The sequence below is a fragment of the Homarus americanus genome, unplaced genomic scaffold (genome assembly GCF_018991925.1).
Source record: "Homarus americanus isolate GMGI-L3 unplaced genomic scaffold, GMGI_Hamer_2.0 scaffold24694, whole genome shotgun sequence".
In the NCBI taxonomy this organism is placed as follows: domain Eukaryota; kingdom Metazoa; phylum Arthropoda; class Malacostraca; order Decapoda; family Nephropidae; genus Homarus; species Homarus americanus.
In genome coordinates this window covers 10,171,679-10,195,995 of record NW_024732780.1, presented here as the reverse complement: position 1 = coordinate 10,195,995, position 24,317 = coordinate 10,171,679, and the positions used below count along the sequence as shown (strand labels likewise).

Sequence of the window (24,317 nt, the reverse complement as noted above, 5' to 3'; positions counted from 1 at the left end):
AGTACGTAGCGGGAAAGGTGAATGAGTGGGTTAGTGAAATCCAAGCTCTGTCTGAGATTACTAACACAGAGCCGCATGCGGCCTTTGCTGCATTCACCCATGGAGTCAAGCATCGTTGGAACTACCTGATGCGTACTATCCCTGATATCGGACCCCTCCTCCACCCTCGGGAAGAAGTTATCAGCGTCAATTTCATTCCTAAACTAGTGAAACACCCTGACTTAACCCCAGCAGAAAGAGCACTTCTTGCACTTCCATCAAGACTGGGAGGGATGGGACTAACAAATCCAGAGGAGATTGCTGCCACTGAACATCAAAATTCACTTAAGCTCACGGCAGCCCTCACGGACCACATAATAGCCCAGAATGCAACAGGGGAAGTGGATACCAGTGAGGTAAATAAGATTCGTAGATCCATTACGACAGATCGACAGCACTGCCAAAATGATAAGTTGCAGCAACTGTTGCTGCAGGTACCAGAAAATTTGAAAAAAAGTAGCTATAGCGCAGGAGGTGGGCGCCTCTAACTGGTTAACTACGTTACCGATAAGGGCAAATGGTTTCAGTCTTAATAAACAAGAATTTACAGTTGCCATTGCTCTAAGGTACGGTCGGCCAGTAGAAGGTTTGCCCTCCCAATGCGCATGTGGCTCTTCCTATGATGGCGATCACGCCATGGTGTGCAAGAAAGGGGGCTTCATATGCATGAGGCATGACGAGGTAAGGGACCTCACAGCAAATATGTTGAAGGAAATCTGCCGGGATGTCATGGTAGAACCGACCCTCCTTCCATTGGATGGTGAGATCTTCCAACACAGGACTTCAAACACATCTAACGAAGCCCGTATGGACGTCAGTGCTCGAGGATTCTGGACACGGGGAAAGCGAGCTTTCTTCGACATCAGGATTTTTTACCCCATGGCCGCATGTCACACCGTAACCTAGCTCTCGATGCTGCACATAGGAGGAACGAGAACGACAAGAGAAGGGCATATGGGGAGAGAATTGAAAACGTTGATCAAGGCAGCTTCACCCCTCTAGTGTTCACAACCTCTGGTGGGATGGGACCAAGTGCAAGATGTTTCTACGCCAGACTCGCGGAGGTGATCTCCGAACAGAAGCAGCAGCCCAGAAGTTATGTTACAGCCTGGATGAAATGTCGACTGTCCTTCTCTCTCCTTCGGTCGGCTTTGCTCTGCCTCAGGGGAACGAGAGCTTCTGCCCCAACTCCGACAACTGCTGCAGATATCGACTATGAGGCTACTGTCACTGAATGCCGCATAGATCTGCGGCTCAACTAATTTAACACAGATAGGATAGCTACTTATGTATTAGGATATTTAAGGTAATAAAATGGTGGCGAAGGTGTGACTATTGGGGGAGGCTGGAGGCCATTTAATTAATAAAAAAAAAGTAGCAGTAGTAGTAGTATTGTTGTTGTCACTTGAAGATTTAACCCCCAGCTTAATTCACCTGATGATTAAACACCATAACGCTAACCTAACATAATCTATTTTATAATATCCTAACCTAACCTCCTCTAGTGTTAGGTCTGTTAATCTGGGGACAAGCTTTTGGTGGGGGGGGGGGCCCGGGGGGGAGTCTAATCGTATGGTGATCCGTTTTACCCCGACACAACCTTAGGTGGGGGAAAGTATTGACGTCACCCTTGTATAATGGTAGTCAGCTAGTGAGTTTCTGAAGTATAATTTGCATTATCGATTACCAAGTACCACAGTTGGGCCAAAGGTTAAGGTCACAACTCTCTTAAATTCATGAACATTTTATCACGGACAGTTGCGAAAAAATTTTCCCGGATAATTTTGGCTGTGCTAAACAGGTAACGTGTGGATAAGGTGAATTAGGATTTTAACATATAATTACTGTTGTTTTGTATTAGTGTTTATTCTTAATGTTACTTTGACAAACCTTATAATAAAAATTTCGGATCATCTGAAGGATCTCTAACCCAGATTATTTCACCTAAGGATTAATCACTTTAACACTAATTAGGGGAATTGAGGTTAGGTTAGCTATTGACTCTAATAGTATAGTTAATCTAGGAGTAGTCATAGAAAACATAAAAGTTAAATATTGTCACTCACGTGACGGCAGTAAGTTATCTAAGAATTTAAGCCGCCGATTATGACGTAAATGCAGTCGACACTTGTCTTCTCTCGTGACATGGACAAGAATGACGAATCAAACGTCTTTTACCAGAATTAGATACAATATATATATATATATATATATATATATATATATATATATATATATATATATATATATATATATATATATATAAAATTTCCGATTGTTTCTTTATGAATTGACGCCAAGGATAATTCAGCCTGACGTCTTTCTTCCCGAAATAATGAATTGGCGGAAAATCCTGCCTCGCTGGTGTAATTATGGAAGCGGTCTCACACATTGAATCACGCCTCCGAGGTCACTCACCGAGACTCAAGGCTACCTGCAAGCCAGCACCGAAAAGGCTTAACAGTTACAGAACATTTTGATCTATTCTCATGCGTAAATTTATCAAGGACAAGAAGCTGTATGGTGCACAAGACTTTTTCCAGAATTTTAAGAAATTTTAGGACTAGTAACTTGGTCTCGTCGATATATATATATATATATATATATATATATATATATATATATATATATATATATATATATATATATATATATATATATATACTGTGTATATATATATATATTTTTTCAGGTGCCTCAGCCATTATTTCCGTAAAATTAATGAAAATGTTTGGATCTTTGGCCTGGGTAGGTACCACTCAACAACGCAGCTTTAACATACATTTTCCCACATCTTTGTAACTAACACACCAAATAGTGTGGGAATTAACCTGGAGCGTCACCATTAAAGTAGAGAGCCAGAGTTATGACTCCACAAAGATTTCAATGTTAAATTTTCATCGAAAGTAGAAATGTAAGACTGACTGGCTGACAGGTGAGTTACGTAAGGCGATGTGGTGAATTGCTGCCAGTTAGGTTTAGTGATTTTGTGTTTATCGTGTTAAATAAAATAGACGGAGACCTGTTACCCACGCAGCTGGTTGTTGGTCAGATGGTCCCCACTCCTTGTAATCCATAACCTCGAAATTGTGGTCTTGCCCCGTTACTGTACCATGTGAGGCTATAAATATAGACCCAGAGATATTTCACGGACTTGCTGGCAGGGAATAAGCCGAGGGGTGTGTTACTCTCTTGCTGTCTGCTCTGTTTTATCATTGTGTAATATCTGTCAGGCCGTTCACGAAACTACGTAATTTTTTGTGTGCATTTGTTTATCTTAAATCATGTTTATAAACTTTGGGATAAACTTGTATTTAACGGGCGTAAAATCGCGAGCACCGTTGTTGAGATTTGGGGAGACTGAATATTCCGAAGTATCGCTACGTTATGTAACTTGTCGTTCGCTAAATGAACCTAACCTAACCTATTTAGAATTTAGCTTCACCTTTTATGACCGACAAAATATATCATTCGGCAGTATCTGATATATAAGATTGCTAACTTTTGTTTTATGAATAGCAACTAACCCATATCGACTACATTGCTGGGGAAGCTGTTGATTCATCTCTTATTCTTTCGCTTTTTGTCTTGCTACCTTTATCGCCCACATATTCTGTTGATAAAAAGGCTCATAGAATGCACTCTTCCACGCCCTTGTGTCACGTAGAGCAGCTATAGGAGTGATTTTTTGCCCTCGACGCCAAACAGGAAACGATAGATAGAATTGGACTACCGTCATTTGTATAACTTTGTCACCTGGCATTTCCTCGTATTGCCCATTGGTAGATTATTTTGGGCGAGTTTAGTATGTATTTTGGTATGTGGTGGGTGGTGACATATATGTTGATATTAGGGAAACATGTCTTAATGTTCACTGCTTATACCTCGTGTTGCACTAGAATAAACCGTTATAGTACATCCTTCTCTCCTTACAGCCAAACTGGAATGCTCTGCCTTCTTCTGTGTTTCCATACTTATACAATCTGTCTCACTTTTTAAAGGCGGGTTTTCCGGCATCTTCGTGGTGTAGATTAACACAATATAACCTTTTTCTTCTCTTTTTTAATTTCTTTCTGTTCTTATTTTTTCGTTCGACCTGTGCCCGGGTGGACTGATTCCCTTAAAAAAAATAAAGTAAATAAATAAAAAACATTTCCTGGCTCTAAATGGATAAGTATGTTTTGTTAGTTTGCTGGGGAAATGATTTCTTCCCTCTTGTCCTCTATTTCCTTGTTCTACTGCATTACTTTTATCATTCTGATTTACTTACTGACATCCTGCACTTGACTCTGAAGAAACGTTAGAGTTAAAAAAAATACTGAGAAAGTTTTGTCTTTACATTGTTGTTCATTTTTTGATAAGAGACGATGGATATATGTGATGCATTTCTTTTGTATAAATTTGACTTTTCCTTATAATTAAGAGAATATTGAGTTGTTAGTAAGCAACTGGTAGCATTGTTAGCCATCTTGAAGACACCAGTGGTAATACAACCATAAAACAAATTATAAGATGAGCATTAAGTCATTTATCATTCTAATGGTCAAATTCAAACTTAACAAAACAACTTAATCTTAAACGTTAAAAGGCCAAGATTGGTAAGAATGAAAAAAAAAACCTTAAATTACTCTCTTACTTATGTTTATGGTTATTTATTAAAACTAAAATGTTTGAGGTAATTTATGATTAACTGGTAATGCCGTTAAGTGAGTTGCATAGTTTTATAATACTGTTTTTGATAATTTTACCGAGCGATAATTTTTGTTGCCATATTAACTATTTCATATCGTGCCATTTATATCTGGTTTAAGGACAATAAAGGCACTTCTAAGCGTATATTCGGTAATGAATGAGAACACCACTACCACCAGGACTTGTTTGATTTTGTTAATTTTTTCCACGGATGTTCTTATCACTATAGTAAGTAGTTTAAAGGGGCGACATTACTAGAACCTAATAGAACCTCCCCGTCTTCTTATGTATTAGGATATTTAATATTAAAGGTAAATAAATGGTGGCGAAGGTGTGGCTATTGGGGAGCTGGAGGCCACGTTACCAAAAAAAAAAAAAAAAAAAAGTAGTAGTAGTATTAGTAGTAGTAGTAGTATTAGTATTATTATTAGTATTATTATTATCGCCTCCCAGGCCCTGATGTGGGTCAGTGACCTGTGCCCGGGTGGGCTATCCCATAAAAAAAAATCCCGTCCGTCGTTACACGACCAATGCCCTTTCAGATTCATTCATAAACAGTGCACGGGTTACCACAGGAGGCGTAGCGTGGATAGAAGACTTTCTACATGACCGCAAGCAGTGTGTGGTGATTAATGGCACGAAATCGACATCTATACCTGTCACAAGTGGGGTACCACAGGGCAGTGTATTGGGCACGATGTTGTGTGTTTGTTTCATAAATGACATGCCTGACGTTGTACACGCCTCCATACAAATGTTTGCCGATGACCCCAAGTTATTTCGGGAAATCAAGAACCAAGTTGACTGTGAAGAGCTGCAGAAGGATCTCTGTGAGCTCCAAGAATGGTCAAAGAAGTGGCTGCTGAGATTCAATGTCACGAAGTGTAAGAGGATGCACCTGGGGCGTACCAACGGTAAGGAGGCGTATCATATGTCCCAACGGGATGAAGAAACTGCACTAGTTGAGACTGTATGTGAGAAGGACCTAGGTGTGTATGTTGACAATGAGCTGAAGTTCTCGGGCTTTGCGAGAAGAAGGTAAATCAGGCAAATAAATTATTGAGTCTTATATGAAGGTCGTTCAGATATCTAGACGGTCCATCCCTCGTAACGAGCTTCAGGAGTGAAGTGCTTCCCCATCTGGAGTACTGTCACCCCGTCTGGTCCCCGAGATATGCTACGGACTGTCAGTTGGTTGAAAATGTTCAAAGGAGGGCCACCAGACTGGTGCCTGCGCTTTGGCACCTCAGCTACCCTGAGAGATTGGAGCACCTGAACTTGCCTACCTTATACCACAGACGGGCAAGGGGGGACCTAGTTGAGGTGTACATGTATAAGCATCTCAGAGGGCACTACTCTGTTGAGTGTCCTTACTTGGAGCTGGCGGACGCTCGCCCCACAAGGGGTCACAGCTCAAGATTGAAGAAACCGCAAGTCCAGAAAACTGTGAGGGCAAACTTTTTCGGAGTGAGGGTTGTAAACTCTTGGAACAATCTACCAGAGAGTTTTGTGACGGCACCGAGTGTGAGTTCTTTTAAGACAAGACTTGACCAACATTGGAGTGGGTTCAGGTACATTCAGGAGCCGGTGCATGCCCAGTACTTGCCAACAGTGCGTGACAGAGACGTGACCGATCGCCCAAGCGGCTAACAAGCCGATCAGTGGCGAAGAGGATAAAAGTAAAAGTAGAAACACATTTCTGCAGCTGTAAATATGAGAGCAACTTCGTTGGAACGTCATGATATAATTTTACGTTTTTGTGGACTTGAGAGTGCAGTGAAGACGGCATGTGGTGACGGCTTATTTTTGGGAGGAGTATTACGGTAAATAATTATTTTCTTCGTCTACAAAGCACAGAGACATTATTTTATTGTCATATGACAAGTTTTTTCACCTTGTTTTATCCCGCATTTTCCCTTCATCCTGCCCAATGCAGATGATTTATGATCGTAGATAGTGTAACTAAAAAAAAATTCTTCTAAAAAATAAAAAATTTTCGCCACCTTTAAAATACTTACTATAATGATAAGAACATATGTGGAAAACTGAGTGAAATCGAACAACTGGTTAATGTTTAGAATTTGCCGACACCTACTTATATATTATGGAGAAAGGGAAAATCATTTATTCTGTTGTGTATCTGCCGGAAATTTAAATGTTTTGAGTATTTTAACAATATTGGTTGGAAAGTGGGCAGGGCTTTGAAGTAGAGGGAATATGCTGGATAAAATACTAAAAAGAACACCAAACAAACCATTGAGAACCTCACCAAACCTTTCCTAACTTGTAAAAATGTTATGAATCGCTTTTGAGTTTATGTATCCCTCCTCAACAACAATGCATACTAAAAAAAAAAGAAGAAAAACACCTAAACACCAAAAACATGAATTAGATAAACTTTTTATAGTCTTAGGATTTTTCAAAGTTAGGTCAGGTTTTCATAAGTTTGTTTTGTTTTTATAAATTTTACCCCACATTTTCCTTCTATTTCAAAGCCCTGCCCACTCTGAAGTAGTAATAGTGTTGGTAATTTTATCGTTTAAAATATTCGACAAATATAAATTTCCGATGGAAATACAATAGACTAAATTATTTTTCGCTTTTTTTTCTTCTCCTTTTCCCTATATAAGACTTCGGTATAAGTAGGTGTTGGCAACTTCTAAATATTTACCGAACAACTCCTTCTCATAAATTACTGATATTCTTAACACTGAATGGCTGAGGTTAATAATAGGCTTTTCTTCGGGAGGAAAAACAAAACAAAACATGGTTTTAGACACAAGCAGCTTAATAGTGTCGATACCAATTTAGATTCATATACACTGTACTGTATTCTACTTAATCTCGTTGTCCTCAAAACAATTAATAGGTTTGTTCCTTCAGTTACTGTATTTACTCACAAGTTACTGCCTACTTATACCTTAGTCAATATGCCCATTCCATTTTTTATTTTGACCTTTTTAGGGATATTATGGGGTCAAACTTATACCGATAAGAGAAAGTATGAGTATTTTGAGTTGTTTTGTATTAATTGTAAACCTTGTTGCAGGCACTTGATGGGTTCATCATGACGGTGTCGTGTTCTGGCCGTGTGCTGTATACCTCCGAGTCCATCACCCCACTTCTAGGGCATCTACCTGTAAGTGTTCTCTACCAGCAGTTGTTTAACCCCCTTGAGTGCCATGCTAACTTAACCTACTTCCTCAAAAAACAACCCAACCAAACATAATTTTAAATACAACTAACCCTAACTAAATAATAACCAAAAGGATGCACCTGGGTCGTACCACCAGTCAGGGGCGTATCACGTGTCCCGACATGACGAAGAAACTGCATTAATTGAGACCAAATGTGAAAAGGACCTGAGTGTGTATGTTGACAATGAACTGAAGTTCTTGGGCCATTGTGAGAAGAAGGTGAATCAGGCAACGAAACTACTGTAGTAGATCTTATTTTACTTTTATCCTCTTCACCACTGATCGGCTCGTTGGCCGCTTGGGCAATCGGTCACGACTCTGTTACACACTGTTGGCAAGTACTGGGAATGCATTGGCTCCCGAAAGTATAAGAACCTGCTCTAGTACATGTCAAGTCTGGTCTTGAAACAGTTCACACTCGGTGCCGTCACAACACTCTCTGGCAGATTGTTCCAAGAGTTCACAATATTCAACCAATCTGGCCATCTTGGTTCCAATAATTTGCAAACTTTTGATATTTTGATGACCTCTTGATATCATCCACCAATTATTTATCCGTCCTTCAAATTTCCAAAATATGAGATATGTATGTATAGTACAGTATTTTCAGATCCTATGGGATATTTGCTAGGATACAGGATTCGGTTTGGAAGTACAGCACAGTAATGGAATTTATTGTACTGTATAATGATGTATACTCTATTCACCTTATTATCAAGTTCTCTAAATTATGTAATGCAGCTGTTTTTACTGTGTCTTCTCATTATAGTTTATGCTGTTATTATTGGGAACAATCACCAACAAGACTTGAATTTTGTCAAAAAAACAATTGTTCTTGTATGAATAATTTAGGAAGCCCTAGAGTACTGCCCTGATCCTCTCACTTAATGTTAATTTATTGTCCATTGTGTGGACAGGTGAGTGCTTGTGCTTGAGGTGCTTCTGTTGGATTACCTACAGGTTAGCCACCTCCCCCTTCAGCTTATTTCACCTGATGACTGTCTGTATCGCCAATGCTGGACTCTGGAGGGATTTTTTTTTATCATTGGTAATTTCTCCTCCTTGAATCAGTTCTTTAGATGATGGTTGTTAAATCTGTTAAAAATAATATTTGGAGTCCATCTTTGGTGATAAAATATATTTGAACAGGTAAGAATATGGTTAGGTACAGTAAATAACATTTTGGTTCTGAATTATTGGTAAAAGTTTTGGTGAATATTATATCTAGCATAGAGGTGTGGCAGCAAGTGCACACAGTCCTCAGAGTTGTTGATTTACAGCCTTGGCACTGCTAGTCTACCGAGCTTTGAATGGGTACAATACTATCTAATATAACACTAGAAAATGAAGTGGCCAAGTACTGTACAGTGTTGGCCACACTGCTTCCTTGTTTACCAAAATCAGGCTTAGTCTACAGTGTACAGTATCCACACTGTAACGAGCTGTCAGGCCTCTGGGACCCATCAGTACTGGGTTTAGATGCTGCCACATTAGCATCATTCATTTTGACATAACTGAGTCCTTTGATCCACAGCTTTAGGGCTTGGCATTATGTTTTTCATTGTTAGTTGCACAAGACTTGTAATTAGCTTATATCTCCTCACAATAAGGACAGTTGTTCCTCATCAGTAACATTTCACATCAGCAGGAAGGAAGTCTTCTTGGTGTAGAAAAATTTCTTAGATTTTTAACAAACAAAAATATGCCAGTGCGATAAACGTTATGAATAACATGTGAATCTCTTTTGGCTCAAACTTTCCCTTCATAAATTATGTGTACTGTATTTAATAATTGCAGCTGTCTTGCTGCAGCATCAGCAGAATTTGAAAACCGTTCTTGAAATGTGGGTTTGTTTTGTGTTTAAAAATAATTTTAAGTTTAGCTTCAAGTTTATTATTTTTTCCATTGGTAAGATCAATTAATATGAGACGATGCTTTTGTTGAAAGAAGTATGATTGCTATGACCCTGGATGGAGTGAAGGTTAATTGGGTTGCCTTTTGTAGGTTACAGTGGAACAACAACCAGCACAGTGGAGGGATTTTAGAAACATTGCTCTGGCAGTAAACCCTCTGTTGGTGGTCATGTGAGAAAACTGTACAGTGGGTGGAAGGTCAGACTAGTGTCTTGCCTTGGATGAAGTACAGTACAGTACCTACCTTACCTGTACTGTATGTGCAGACTTAACAGTGATATGGAAGAGTGAGTGTAGATGATACCGAGAATAACAAACAGAAGTAGATCAATAGGTCTCATGATAGTTGTTTGTCAGTATGGAAAAAGGAAGAAAGTGATATATATGATTGCTCTAAAAACGTTAACACACCCACACACCCATCCACACACACACACTGAGACGAGGGTTATAAACGAGGCCCATTTAAGTTTAGTTTCTCGCCTGTAGTGTTGTTCAGTGAGTTGTGGCAGCAGTAGAATACGAAGGAAGATAATAGGTAAACTTGGTGTTGTGACTGTGAGGGAGACGCACCATACAAACAAGGATATTGATTATGAAAAGACATGACACAAATCCCTCTAGAGAGTGAATGTTATTGACAGTATGAAATGACACAATGTAGATTTTTTTTTTGTAGGAGATAGAGAGTTAATTGAGGAGAAGAAATAGTGTTGCAGGAAAGATATGATGGAGCTGTACAAGACTCACCTAGTCACAAACATGAGATCTTGTTAATGAAAGGAAAACATTATCAGTATCATTAATAATTCAGTATATCGTATAAAAACCTATACTTATTCCTCAGGGTGACATATCTGGGACACCCCTGTATGACCTGATGTTAGAGGAGGAGAGAGGGGACATGAAACGATTTCTCTCTAATCCTGCTTTGGCACCCAACCCCAGCACCTGGCTTGAAGACACCAAAGGTATGTACTGTACTGTGTATTAATGACTGCTTAATGATATTTTTTTAGAGCTTTACGTACATGTTACAGTAATGGTCTTGTTACTAAAGTGTTTTTATATAGTACACTCAAGTTAGGGACAGTTTATTTGTATGGTTAATTAATTCATGAGGAATAATTTCCATTTGTTTTTAATTGTACTTTGTAATTTTAGTGTGTGTGTGGGGAGGGGGGAGGGGAGAGTACATTTGGATTTGGTTACCATTAGATGTAAAAACAGAGATTAGTGCAATATGCGTAAGAGTAAAGGTTGAGTGAGAATAAGGTTGATGGTCAAGTGAAGTAATCAATCGTGTGAGTGAGGACTAAATGGGGTTTGAAGGATCCTGCCTGGCCTACCATGTTGTTTGAGGGATCCTGCCTGGCCTACCATGTTGTTTGAAGGATCCTGCCTGGTCTACCATGTTGTTTGAAGGATCCTGCCTGGCCTACCATGTTGTTTGAGGGATCCTGCCTGGCCTACCATGTTGTTTGAAGGATCCTGCCTGGTCTACCATGTTGTTTGAAGGATCCTGCCTGGCCTACCATGTTGTTTGAGGGATCCTGCCTGGCCTACCATGTTGTTTGAAGGATCCTGCCTGGCCTACCATAAAGAAAATGAAAGATTACTGTCATAAAATAGGGTAAAGACATTATTAAATTTCTATGGACTTAATGTTTACGTTTTCACTTTTCAGAAAAATATACCGTTGCGATACATCTGAAGCGGGGGATGACAAACGCTTCAGACAGCATTCATTATGAGAGAATACACCTGACGGGCTATTTTGAGCGGTACAACTGTCCAAGTGAAGGTCAGTACGTAACATTTGTATTGTAATTTTATTTTTCTTCTCATAGATCATGGTATCATATGCAGTATATTGTATTCTAGTTTATTATCATTATCTTCATCATTATATTATCATCATCATCATCATCATCATCATCATCATCATCATCATCATCATCATCATCATAATATTCCACTATAAGGTGTAGAAGAACTTTAATAATACAATGAGACCTCTATTTAATGGAAGATTGTAGTCCATTATATCAAGGTTCATTAGATGTGAAACCTCCATATAAAAGACTCTATATGAGATTACGGTCCATTATATCAAGGTCCATTAGATACGAAACCTCTATATAACGAACTATACCCCGTTAGATGGAACCTTTTCTTTACTGTGAAGCTGTTGAGAGAAACTGTTCTTTAAAGATGAGAGGACCACATATTGCTAACTCTACTGAATTGAACACCAAATGATAAACTTATAATCATTGAATCTCTTTGGGTATTATTGTGACAGTGAATCAGATGCATTTGCGTATTAATTGGATTACAAGCAACTAAGGGAGAGTCTGTGGTGCTTGTAATGCCAACCAGAGTCCACCATAGAAAAGGAGAGTACGTGGTGGTAATGGGGTGGGAGGGGAGGGGGAGGAGCTACTTATAACATGGTGGTGAATTATTATACACATGTGTCTTTGGTGTAATTATGAAAGGTAAAAGAGTCATGTAAAATCTCAAGGTAAAGAAAACTGACCCGATGGTAAAAAAAATACGCTTACTCTATGTTGATTGTTGTAACTTGAAGACTAGTATTTTTTTTTTTTACGGGATTAGCTCACCAGGGCACAGGTCACCGACCCACATCAGGGCCTGGGGGGCGAAAATATTAAAAATTAGTAATGAGAAATTATTAAAATATAATAGAATAATAATAATACTATTACAAATAATAAAGAGCCATAAATAAAAAAAATAAAAGAAGATCAAAAGTGAGAAACAATATATGTATGTTGTGTTGTCAAGGTAAGAGAAACAATTGAGACCCTGCAATTGTGTGTAAATGAGGCAGAAAGTCAGATCATCAACCTGGGACTTGGTCACATATGGCAGCAGGGTCTACCATTAGACAACACATTATGCTTCCAATATTTTCCCAGGCAGTAGTACCTCCCTGTTTGGTAGCTGCCTGCTACCTACTAAATTTGCCTTAAAACATCATTAGCAAATTGGTCTTGTTGTTGCTTATTGATTGTTATGAGAGAGGATTTAAAATGTATGGTAGAGCAGGTCACTGTTGTTTAATAATTTATAAAAAAAAATCTTTCTTAATTTGTGTATGAAGTTTATGAATCAAAGTGTCTGAATATTTCTTTTGTATATTTCCGAAATTTCTGAATCAAAGTGTCTGAGTATTTTTTTGTGATATCAGAGCTTCATATTTCTTTACAAAACATATGAACTTATATATCATGTATGGGCTGGACTTGAGATGGTAAAAACTTATTTATGATCTCTTAAGATGCCTACAGAGTTACATAGATTCTTTTATTTGCAGATGGAGTCCTTGACTTCAGTTGTAGTGAAGCAGAAGACTCTGTATCCCTCAGTAGTTGTAGTCGGAGTGCAGGCGGAGGCTTATTTCAGAGCTCCCTCGTCCACCCCCAGTTGACTCAGGAAACCACAAAGTAATTTTTTATTTATTTTATCTTTATTTATATATGAGAGAGAGATAGAGAGTGAGAGAGAGATAGAGTGAGAGAAAGATAGAGAGAGAGAGACGGGGGTGAATGCTTGAAAGAACAATCAGACACCCTGGTAATGTTGTAAGAGCAGCAGGTGTGAGCTCCATTAAGTTCAGCCTTGACCAACACTAGCACATGTTCAGTGCCTTTAAGAGTCTGTATGTGCCCAGTACAGTACACAACAGGGAGATGATCGACCCCCAGACTGACTAGTGACGTGACAGGTAAAGAACAAGATAAATAACTGCTGTAGTAAAATGCATGTGAACTTAAAGGTAGAATCTGCAGTGTTTAAAGATTTTGAACTTTAGAAAATTTAATAGGGAGATAAAATATAAGGGCAGATATGAAAATCAAAAGAAATCTTATTATACATCTATGAAGAGTAAATTTTTATGTTTCAGTATTTTCACAAATAATAAAGGAGGCAGTAGAGCTCTTTACTTACTGTATGGTTTGTAATGAGGTATGGGCGTGCGCTGACGAACGTAGTTAATGTGATAGAGATGGAATTTTTTATTGATAATTTTTCCTATAGGAGTTAAGTTGGCCATATTGTTGAAGATTTAATGAACTGATTATCCATATTTAGCTTTTTAAGGCAACCATTACAGTTCAAAGAGGTTGATTGATCGCTGTTTGTTAAATGAATTGTGTTGTCCTGTTGGCAGATTCACTGCTAATTCTTTTCTTTTCAGTGTTTAACTCTTATGCCCCGGGAGACAAAAGATCCCTACGTGGGCATATTTTGGCAAGAAAGCATTTTTTTTTAATCCATGATCGAAAACTGGTATTTCAGGTGTAAAATTAGTGCAGTCACCAACTTCACAGGCAGGGTGGGGAGGGGGAGTGAGCGTCATTGTCTGTTCCACTGTCCTCAACTCTGGCTGCCTCAACAAACTCAACATCATTTGGGTCTGTTTCCTACCCATCACGGTCTTTGTCACCTGATTCTATATCAAAGTCACTCAAATTTGGCAACTCATGATGAATAGCACTATTGTCGAGCAAACACCTTCACTTGGGTGCGGAGGAGGGAGGCAGATCACGAGACGTCAAAAGATGTGCATCCATCTTGATAGCTGGCGGGTAACTGAACCACGAGACTTGAGACAAAGATTATGCACTAGCTAAGTTGCCAAGTAATTAAAATCCTATAAAAAGTACTTCATCCCACCTGGACATTAGAAAATTAAGGACACAGAATAGTGTCACCCGTCATGACGCTATAGTGGATGTAGAGGAAGTTCACGTGGGCTTTTAAGGGTTAACATACTTCACCTTTTCAAGTTAAAATACAGGGTCTACCACTTTGTCCTCCAGAATGTTTCTTTCACTTTCAGCTCACTGGGCTGAAGGCCAAAGCATCTCATGCAATATCTGTGGCTATCTTCTGTTGTTCATTGTCCTTCAGGCTCACTGCACCTGTTGTCTGGTGTATGAGTTGTTATTTAACTGGTTCTCAAACTAATGGCTCTTCTTTGTTAAAACTTTTGTGTATATTATTGATGTGATCTATCTTAGAATTCTCTGTAGCTGACACCTGTGTGGTACTTGTGTTTTTGAAATTATAGTATTTTGAACGCTGTTAAAAATATATTTGTTTGTTTTTTGTTTTTTAGAGCCAAAGTTTAGTAGGAAAGACTATTTTTAACTTCCCCAGATCCACTGAGTCATGCATGATCTTTGGGATGATAAGGTGCAAGTGATGTCACGGCTTATTGTTGTGTACAGATGTATAGCTGTCACAGGTAGAAGTAAGATTTGTTTTATTTTTCCATATAATAACTGGGGGACGTGATCTGGAAGTAGTTGTGTACCCGATATGTTGGGATGGTGATATGTAATGGTGGATTTATCTTTTCTTGTATGTCTCATAACCCATAGTCTGTTTAACTTATGAACTGTTGAGCAGGATTTCAACAAACTTAATGTATGTCTTTCTTAACCCCTTGTATACAGCCTTCCCTCATGCCACACTACACACTGTTCCCACTTTTTATCCCTGTTCTTTATCTAGTATCAGTGGATGGTACAATTCATTCTGTGTAGTTTCCTAGTTACTGTGAGGGGAAAGTTTAATTGTGGCATTATTTCCTTGGCACAGGTTAGTATTTGTGGCGATAGCAAGAATGGAGCGGCCTCAACTTGTAAGAGAAATGATGATAATTGAACCAACCAAGACAGAGTTTACGTCTAGACACAGCCTTGAGTGGAAGTTCCTCTTTCTGGACCACAGGTAAGTCGCCATCTGGGTGATCAGTAGAACAACATCCTTCTCTCTTTATCATAGTGGAACATTAAGTTATATCAGTCACTAGTGGAGAAGTCATTTTGTACAGTATCATTGTGGCACTGAGGGTGGTAATGTTCTCTGTTATCGGTGAAAGACTATGTGGGGAGACAAGGCTTGTGTGTTTTGATTCATCACCAGTTCAGTATAAACCTAACCTAACCATGACTTTATCGCCTCCAAGATTTATGCATTATTATTTACATTTAGTAAATACATATAAGATGGTACTGTACAGTATTCAACAGACTGGTGACAAAATGTCCGTCCACTATGCTCGATACAGGGCCGTTCATCTTGTCAACACGTATTAGTGATATCTCCGTTAGCCGGAACAATTGGTGCAGAGCACTTCCGGTAATGAGAGATTTCAGGGTAACGAAACGACTCTCGCAAAACCTCCAAAAATCCCTCATCCCCGGAATTTTGCAGGAAATGGAAGAATATTCTCGGAAGTTCCAGAAATTGTACATTACATTATCTCTCAAACCTGGAAAATTATCCCCCATCTCCCGAATTTTCCAGGTACATGGTACTTGAAAAATTTTCTCAGCTTTTCCGGAAAATGCCCCTGATTTTCATCTCTCAAACCCGGAATAAAAATCCCCCATCCCCAGAATTTTCCAGAACTTTCTGTAATTTTCCTGGTACCAGGAAAATGTATCAGAATTTTCCAGAAAGTGCGCCCCACGGAAAATCATTCCCAGAGCCGTAATTTTCTGAAAATTCCAGCTTTGGGAACGATTTTCCGAGAAAATTTCAATTTCGGCTATCAGAGAGTTCCGGGTTTGAGGGATTCCGGCTAACATATATATTACTTTATTCATCAACTCATTTAAGCAATATTAGTTTATAACCTGCTCCAGATTTTTTAATTACAAAATCTGAAATGAAAGGAAAAACTATGGACTTTGGATCCAATTTGGTAATCCATCTTTTATTTTTATCCCTTTCTTTTATTGTTTTATTTTCCAGAGCTCCAACCATCATCGGTTACATGCCATTTGAAGTTTTGGGAACCTCTGGGTACGACTACTATCATGTTGATGACTTAGAAAAGATTGCAGCGTGTCATGAACAGTGTAAGTTACAGTGCCAGACTACAACAGGCCCAGTACAGTTATGGAAACACATATCTACAGTGAAACACCTATTTAACAGATTATATGGAGACAAAAGACCATTATATCAAAGTGTCCAGTTGATATGAGGCCTCCATGTAATGAACTATATCGAGATGAAAGTTCATAATATTGAGGGTCCATTAGATGTAAAATCCCCATCTAACAGATTACATGGAGAGAAAAGTAAGTTACATGGAGGTTTCACTGTATCTATTTGTTTATATACTATAGGTGCTCCTCTACATCCCAGGGGCTTGTTCATAAGTCCAACTTTACTCTTGTAGATACTGAACATATTGTAAAAGAGGAAAAAGTCAAGGATGTACAGTAATAAAAGCAACACATTACTCTACAAAAATAACACGTTGGGCAGTTTAATTCATGTTTCTGAAAGTTTGTAAGTCAAATGATCATAAGTAGAGAAGCGCCTTTATCTGTGCGTTGGTCCCACTCTTGTGTGTGTAGTGGATTAAGGGACACTTAAAGCTCAAAGAGGGGGGGATGAAGTAATGAGAGCAAGTAATATAATACATATACCTTCACATCTCTATATATGGTTGAATTCTACAGTTAGGATCATTTTTCAAAACCAAGTCTAAGAAAGAACTCTATATTTACAGTAATGAAGACGGGTAAAGGAACTTCATGTTATTACCGATTCCTGACTAAAGGACAACAGTGGATCTGGCTACAAACTCAGTATTACATCACTTATCACCAGTGGAACTCCAAGCCTGAGTTCATTGTGTGCACCAACACTGTTGTTAGGTAAGAAGAAGCACTACCTACAGTATTGTCTTTAACTGAGTTTTGGTTTTATTTTATTTTATTTTTAAGGACTGCAGATACTTCACAAATTTGTTGGTTATCAGGGCATTTTTTGATTATAAATGTTTTTCTGATGATTAAAGTTAAATCAGATACAGTATCAATCAATCAGAACACCGTCCTCATATCTAAGGGTTGGCGACCACAGTCCTCCACTCTAAACTTTCTTGGGCTGTTTTTACCAACCCTCGAAGCTTTTGTATCTCTCTGGAGACCCAGTTTTTTATTTAATTTATCCATCCCAGTCTCTACCTTCCCCTGACCCTCCTTCCCTCAACTTTGCCTATTAATATTTCTGTTATTATTCCCCTCATCTCTAATTATATGACCAAAGTATCTTACTTTTATTTTTCTGTACATTTCACGTACTGTATTTCTCTTGAAGTTTTTGCAAATCTTAGTACTTCATTTGTTTTCTTGTCAGTATAACTTATTCTTAATGTTTGCCTATAACACCACATTTCAAAGGCCTCCAACCTCTTCCTGGTGTCTGCTGAAAGTGTCCACACGTCTGACCCATACATCAGTATTTGCCATTTACAGGTAAAACCTTTCAGCAGCCATTTTCTCAAATTGAAAATGTCCCTTTTCAATATAGGATAGGATATGATATTTTAATTTGAAATAAAAAAAAAATTTATTATAATAATTTACAGTAATCTCAACAAGAACACTGGATACAGTACAGTACTTGTGTGTGAGAGGCTCGTTAATAAAGAAAATTAATGAAACTTAGCTGTTTATTTATATATTTCTTTTAACTCAAAACATTTTCCATATTAATACAGGATGGATGAGAGCATATACTGTAATAGATTTTTCCTTAATTTTTAATTATTATTATTATTATTTGTATTACTATTCTGCAATATCTCCATTAGCCGGAATTGAAATTTTCTCGAAAAATCATTCCCAAAGCCGGAATTTTCCGGAAAATTCCGGCTTTGGGAACGATTTTCTGAGGGGGCACATTTTCCGGAAAATTTTGAGAAAATTTTTCCATTACCCGAAAAATTCCGGGGATGAGGGATTTTTTTCCAGCTTTGAGAGTCTTCTCGTTACCCGGAAATCTCTCATTCCCGGAAGTGCTCTGCACCAGTTGTTCTGGCCAACGGAGATATGACTGTAATTATTCTTATTACAGTGTTATTTTTGTTATTATTACTTTTATTATTAAGTTTTTTACCATAAAAGACACACCCTCTTCCTCACTGAAGGAGAGATGCTAACATTCATCTAATACTAAAAGGAAGATGTTTCATACAATCCTATAAATTATCACCATCTCTTCCTCACCTTAACTGTAGTAAGGAGTTTGTGAAGTAATTATCATTTATCATATTCTCAGACACCTTGAATATGATAATAATATAATCAGTGATTGGTGGTGTAACTTCTATGGTAGGTGTTCAACTACTGATGTCCTATCCTGTGCTATCATTCTTCATACAGTCATTCCATCACTCAATAGACGTCATTGATAAAAGTCATGCAGTAGCTCTTGATATTTCTTAAGCATTTGATAAGTTTGGCTTTGATCCTTACTTGTATAATTTCCATCAAGTGGCCTTTATTCTTTATTGAGTTTTATCTCTTCTAATTAAGTGCAGAGTGTGTAGCTTTAGGTGGTCTTCTCATAGTGACAAAAGGCCCAGTTCATTCAGCTTTCTGTAGATCTCTCACTCTGATTGTCCCATACACTCAGGATAAATATTTAGTGTTAGACTACAGATTTCCTCATTTGTAGAAGAAGATCTGTGTATAGCTGAGTGTGGTGCATCCAACATGATTCACTGTGTCACTAATATGCATTATAAGGTGTAACAGTTCACATAGACTTTGAAGCTTGAATATATGTTCACTGTCACACCATACACAAATCATACTCAATAGTGCCATCACCTCCCACCCACTATAGGCAAACAAGAATAGTTTAGAGAGTGAAAGACTTCCCTGTCAGTTTCCCAATTTAAAGAATCTCTGCAGGTTGGGAAATTCAGTGACACTTGGGACTAACTCTAACCAGTAACACTGAAACTCCATCAGTTTTTAACTTCTTTCTTCACATATCTTCATTCTTCAGTAAGGGGGCACCTTGGTGAGTGGATTTAACAGTGACACTTCTGGATCTCTCTATGTAATTTTTACTTTACTACTGTGCAGAAATAATTAAATCATTAACCAATAAATAATTACATTAACTTTTTTTTATGGAATATATGACGTACCATCAGAGTCTTTTTTACAATGAAGGATGACAGGATTAAATCACCTTCAATGTGTGGGTCATTTTTCAATTATAAATCACATTTTTAGGAGTTATTTTCTATATTTTATCTTATTAACACATCAAGAATTATGATTTTTTTCTTCAGTTATAGCGACGTGAAGGTGGAGTTGTCCCAGGAGGTAATTCCCGACAGTTGTCAGTCAGAAATTGAGATCCACCAGCCAGAGGGCAGCATGGTTCTCAACAATGCTGGGGCATCTGTGGCTGGACCCTCAGGACTGGCACTGTTGGCCCCGGTGGGAGAACTGTCACAACAACTTCCCGATGAAAAGCCGGTAATACAGCCTAGCAGAGCACCTCTACCTGGGCCCTCACACCTCCAGCCACAACACCTTCAACAACAACAAACACAACAACAACTACAGGCTGACCAGCAGACACAACAACAACAACAACAACATTCACTTCAGCAAAAGCAGTTACAGCAACAACAAATTCACCACCAACAACAACAGCAGCAGCTACAGTTAGAACAACAACAACAACAACAGCAACAACAACAGCAGCAGCAGCAGCAACAACAACAACAACAACAACAACAACAACAACAACAACAGGAGGAGGAACAGCAACAACAACAACAGGAGGAGCAACAACAACAGCAGCAACAACAACAACAACAACAGCAGCAGCAGCAGCAGCAGCAGCACAACAACAAACAACAACAGCAACAACAAGCAACAACAACAACAACAACAACAACAACAACCAGAGGAGCAACAGCAACAGTCACAACAAGGACTTCACATACGTCATCTAACACTCCAGTCACAATCCTCACAACTCCCTCCTCCTCTTTCACGACCGCCATCAGCCTCCCAGTCACCGAATCCCACACCCCAACAAGTTCTACAACAGCAACAACAACAACAACAATCTCAGCAAATGGTGGGGATACAGGAGGGTACAGTCGTCGAGTTACAGGAGTCCGGGAGCATGGCACAACAACAATCTCAGCAAATGGTGGGGATACAGGAGGGTACAGTCGTCGAGTTACAGGAGTCCGGGAGCATGGTACAACAACGGCCGCTAGAGTCAATATCTCCTAGTAGTCAACACCCTGTCTATAGATCTCCTCAGACGCCTCAGCACCTAGCATCGAGAGGAGAACCGCCGCCCTGGCCGTCTAAAGCACGTTCGGGTAAGTGCCTGTCTCGTTTGGTGCATACCGCGGCCATTAAAGGTTGCTAATTGTAGGTAGTGACCATTTTGTTGAACTATTGCCATGGTATAAAGGATCTTTAGAGAGAAATTCTGTATTTTTAATTTGGTTTTTCATATCTGGAATAATTAAAACAATCATTTACTGCACTTCAACCGTTCTTCTTAAACTCTGTCTTTTATTTATGCATTATACAGTACCTCATTCTTACAAGTTACAACAACAAAAAAAGATTACGTAGATTTTATGTGATGTTAGTTTTATTTTTCTTAAACCCCAGATGATGGAACAGTAGAATCAACTCCGTATATTAAGTTAAAAGTTCCCGCCAAGAGCTGGGCACACTTTAGCAGATCAAGTCCCAGAAAAGGTAAATGATGCATGTAAAGATTTTTTTTTATTTTTGGGGAGGTAGGTCAGGTAACATTAATGAGATGTAGAGAGATTGTGGTATTAAGGGGTCATATCTTGTTTTGTTTTTCTCATTTCCTTTCTAGTTTAGTGTGGTAGTCCCTTAGGCTGTTATTAATGCTCAGTGTATAAGCTGTAATAATACTGTACAGGTATTGGTTAAATTGTTAAGTCCTGATCACAAAATTTTAATTCATGGGGTTTTGTATTTGGTGCAGTGCCTCAAAGCTTATAATTATGAGGGAGGGGGGAGGGGATTAAAGATGTTGAAGGGAAGTTATAGTGTGGGGAACATTATTAGTTTATGATGGAAATTTAGTGGGTGTACTTGACAACTTCTGCATATGATGTATCAGAAAATATTAAAAATGACTATTGATAATTGATAGATTTGGATAAGTCAAGCAATAATTCAAAATTACTACTGTATATGTGCAAAGAGGATAAAAGTAAAAAGTAATTAAAATCTTATTGGCTGTAAATAATTTCTCCCCAGTCCCACTGTTTATATAAGCTTTGTATAAAGATGTGTTTAATGATGAATAAGGGTAGTGTAGTGAAAAGGACTAAAATTCTGTACAGGGGGTCCCCGGGTTATGAACATGTTCCGTTCCTGAGGACGTTCTTAAGTCGGATTTGTACGTAAGTCGGAACACATGCTGTGGGTATATCATATTTACAGAACATGTTTAAAATCCCACTATACCATAGCCTAAATCCTTATACACATATAAAATCACTTAATTTAAGACTAAAGAAGAAATAGAATGACAAAATACAGGTAAATAAAATAGTGTAAATTTCAAGTTTAACCCCATTTGTATCGGCGTTTGTTTGTAAGTCAGGGACCTCCTGTAATGTACTGTAGTTAAATATCTATCATCATCTTTCTGACAGAGTCTAGTCAATATACTGGTGGCAGCAGCTTGAGTGAAGGTGGGTCGAGCAGTAAACGAGCGCGACTGCAGGCAATGCAACAACAGCAGCAACAGCAACAACAAGAGCAGCAGCCGTCACATCTACTAATAGATGATCTTGCTCCTCCTCCTTCTCCGTGTTCCGATGTTTCTGTCACCTCACACGTCTCTCATGGTTCCATACAGCAGGTGAGAAGTTAACCTCTTTTATACAGGCATTTATTGTACAGTATATTAAGTTGACAGGTACTGTATAGAAGTGAGTCTATGTGGATTAATCATTCTGTAGTTTTCACAGAATTTCTAGTTTCATATTATTAGTGGAGGCCAAGGATCTAGTCTTTAAATTTAAACTTTGGCTCAATGACATACAGTACAGAACTGTATACCTAACAGTGGTCATAAACAAAGTACAGACTGGAAAGATTCTCAGTGAAGTACCACAAGGATTCACTCTTTTTGTAATCTTTATTAATGATGTACAAGAAAATATATTGGAGCTATGCAATCAAGTTTACAGACAGTATAAAAACTTATGGGAAAGTGGCACATAAGAAAGGCATTGCATCCATGCAAATTGATTTGCACATTTTTCTTAGTTGGTCAGAGGACTGCCAAGTGCTTTTTTACAGAGCAAAATACCTGTACAGTGATACTTTTCAAGTGGGCAACAATAGCCCAATTTCAACTTTATGACCTTGGATCCTTAATCTGTGCATCAACAAATACCTATGTTGTACTGAGATGTTGGGGAAAATTCATTTTTAGGCCAGAAAAAATTACACGATATGTCTCTTGATTTTTTTTTTTTTAAACTTAATTTGCTAAAAATAGGATTTACAGGTCGTCCTCGACATATTGTACTGTGTATCCTAATACTCCCATCTTGTACTGTACTGTATACTGTATCCTAAGACTCCTATCTTATACTGTACTGTATATCTTATGACTCCCATCTTATACTGTACTGTATTGTACTGTATCTAAGACTCCCATCTTATACTGTACTGTATTGTACTGTACTGTACTGTACTGTACTGTACTGTACTGTAGTGTAGTGTAGTATATATTCTAAGACTTATTGAATTTCCTGGCAACTTAAAATAAGACAAAGAACCTCGGCATTGTGGCAGACCAATCACCATAGCAACACAGCAGATGAGAGCCAACTAGTCTGGGAATCATTAATTGTATAGTAAAATGTAAAGATCAGAAAATTTTCATCCCTGTAAAGACATAACATCACTAGGAAAAGTGAAACACAGGGCAACTAGGATTAGTACAGTGTTCCTGAAATATGACATCTCAATTATCCAACTAGACTGAGGCCACAGCCTTGGGACCACCAACCCATCAAACAGTACAGTACATGGCAAGATGGACTTCATAGTGACATTCAAAACATAAATTTGTTTCTCTTCTTAAAAGCATCATAGGTCTTTAAATAGTCCAGGAAAAGACTATCAAGAACAAGAGGCCAATACCTACCATGCCCTGACTTTACCACCACTGGTTATAATGGTCGTTACGTAGATAAATCTGTACAGTATTATCAGTCAAGGCCTTGGAATAAGTCTTCAAATGTATATTACTAGTTAAAACCTCATAACTTGTGATGGAAACTGATTTTAGTTGAAATGTGATTTTTTCCACAATACAGTACAGGTACCTATGAATTTCCACCGAACGTAAACATCTCATGCTAAGGAGTATGTTAGTGAAATATATATTTTAACAGTTAAAAATAAGAAAAATAAAATCATTGTTTTATGCTTATACAATTTATTATCTTCTTCACATTTTGAAGGGGAGTTTATGTCAGCTGTCACTTCTGCTAATTTAATTCCTGTTGACACTAAAGGCACTTCATTTCAATAGATGTACCCACAACTACTTTACTTGTGAATATCTCATCAAAATA

General features: G+C 38.2%; 1 protein-coding gene across 1 annotated transcript in view; it reads left to right on the top strand.

Moving 5' to 3' along the window:
- Positions 1 to 24,317, top strand: part of LOC121869101 (circadian locomoter output cycles protein kaput-like) — a 113,504-nt gene that overhangs the window by 68,867 nt on the left and 20,320 nt on the right. Inside the window, 11 exon segments of the mRNA XM_042370287.1 lie at positions 7,781 to 7,870; positions 10,689 to 10,812; positions 11,529 to 11,645; positions 13,185 to 13,314; positions 15,479 to 15,610; positions 16,640 to 16,746; positions 17,409 to 17,556; positions 19,992 to 20,583; positions 20,585 to 21,047; positions 21,349 to 21,438; positions 22,377 to 22,585. Coding sequence (XP_042226221.1) covers positions 7,781 to 7,870; positions 10,689 to 10,812; positions 11,529 to 11,645; positions 13,185 to 13,314; positions 15,479 to 15,610; positions 16,640 to 16,746; positions 17,409 to 17,556; positions 19,992 to 20,583; positions 20,585 to 21,047; positions 21,349 to 21,438; positions 22,377 to 22,585 — 2,202 coding nt within the window.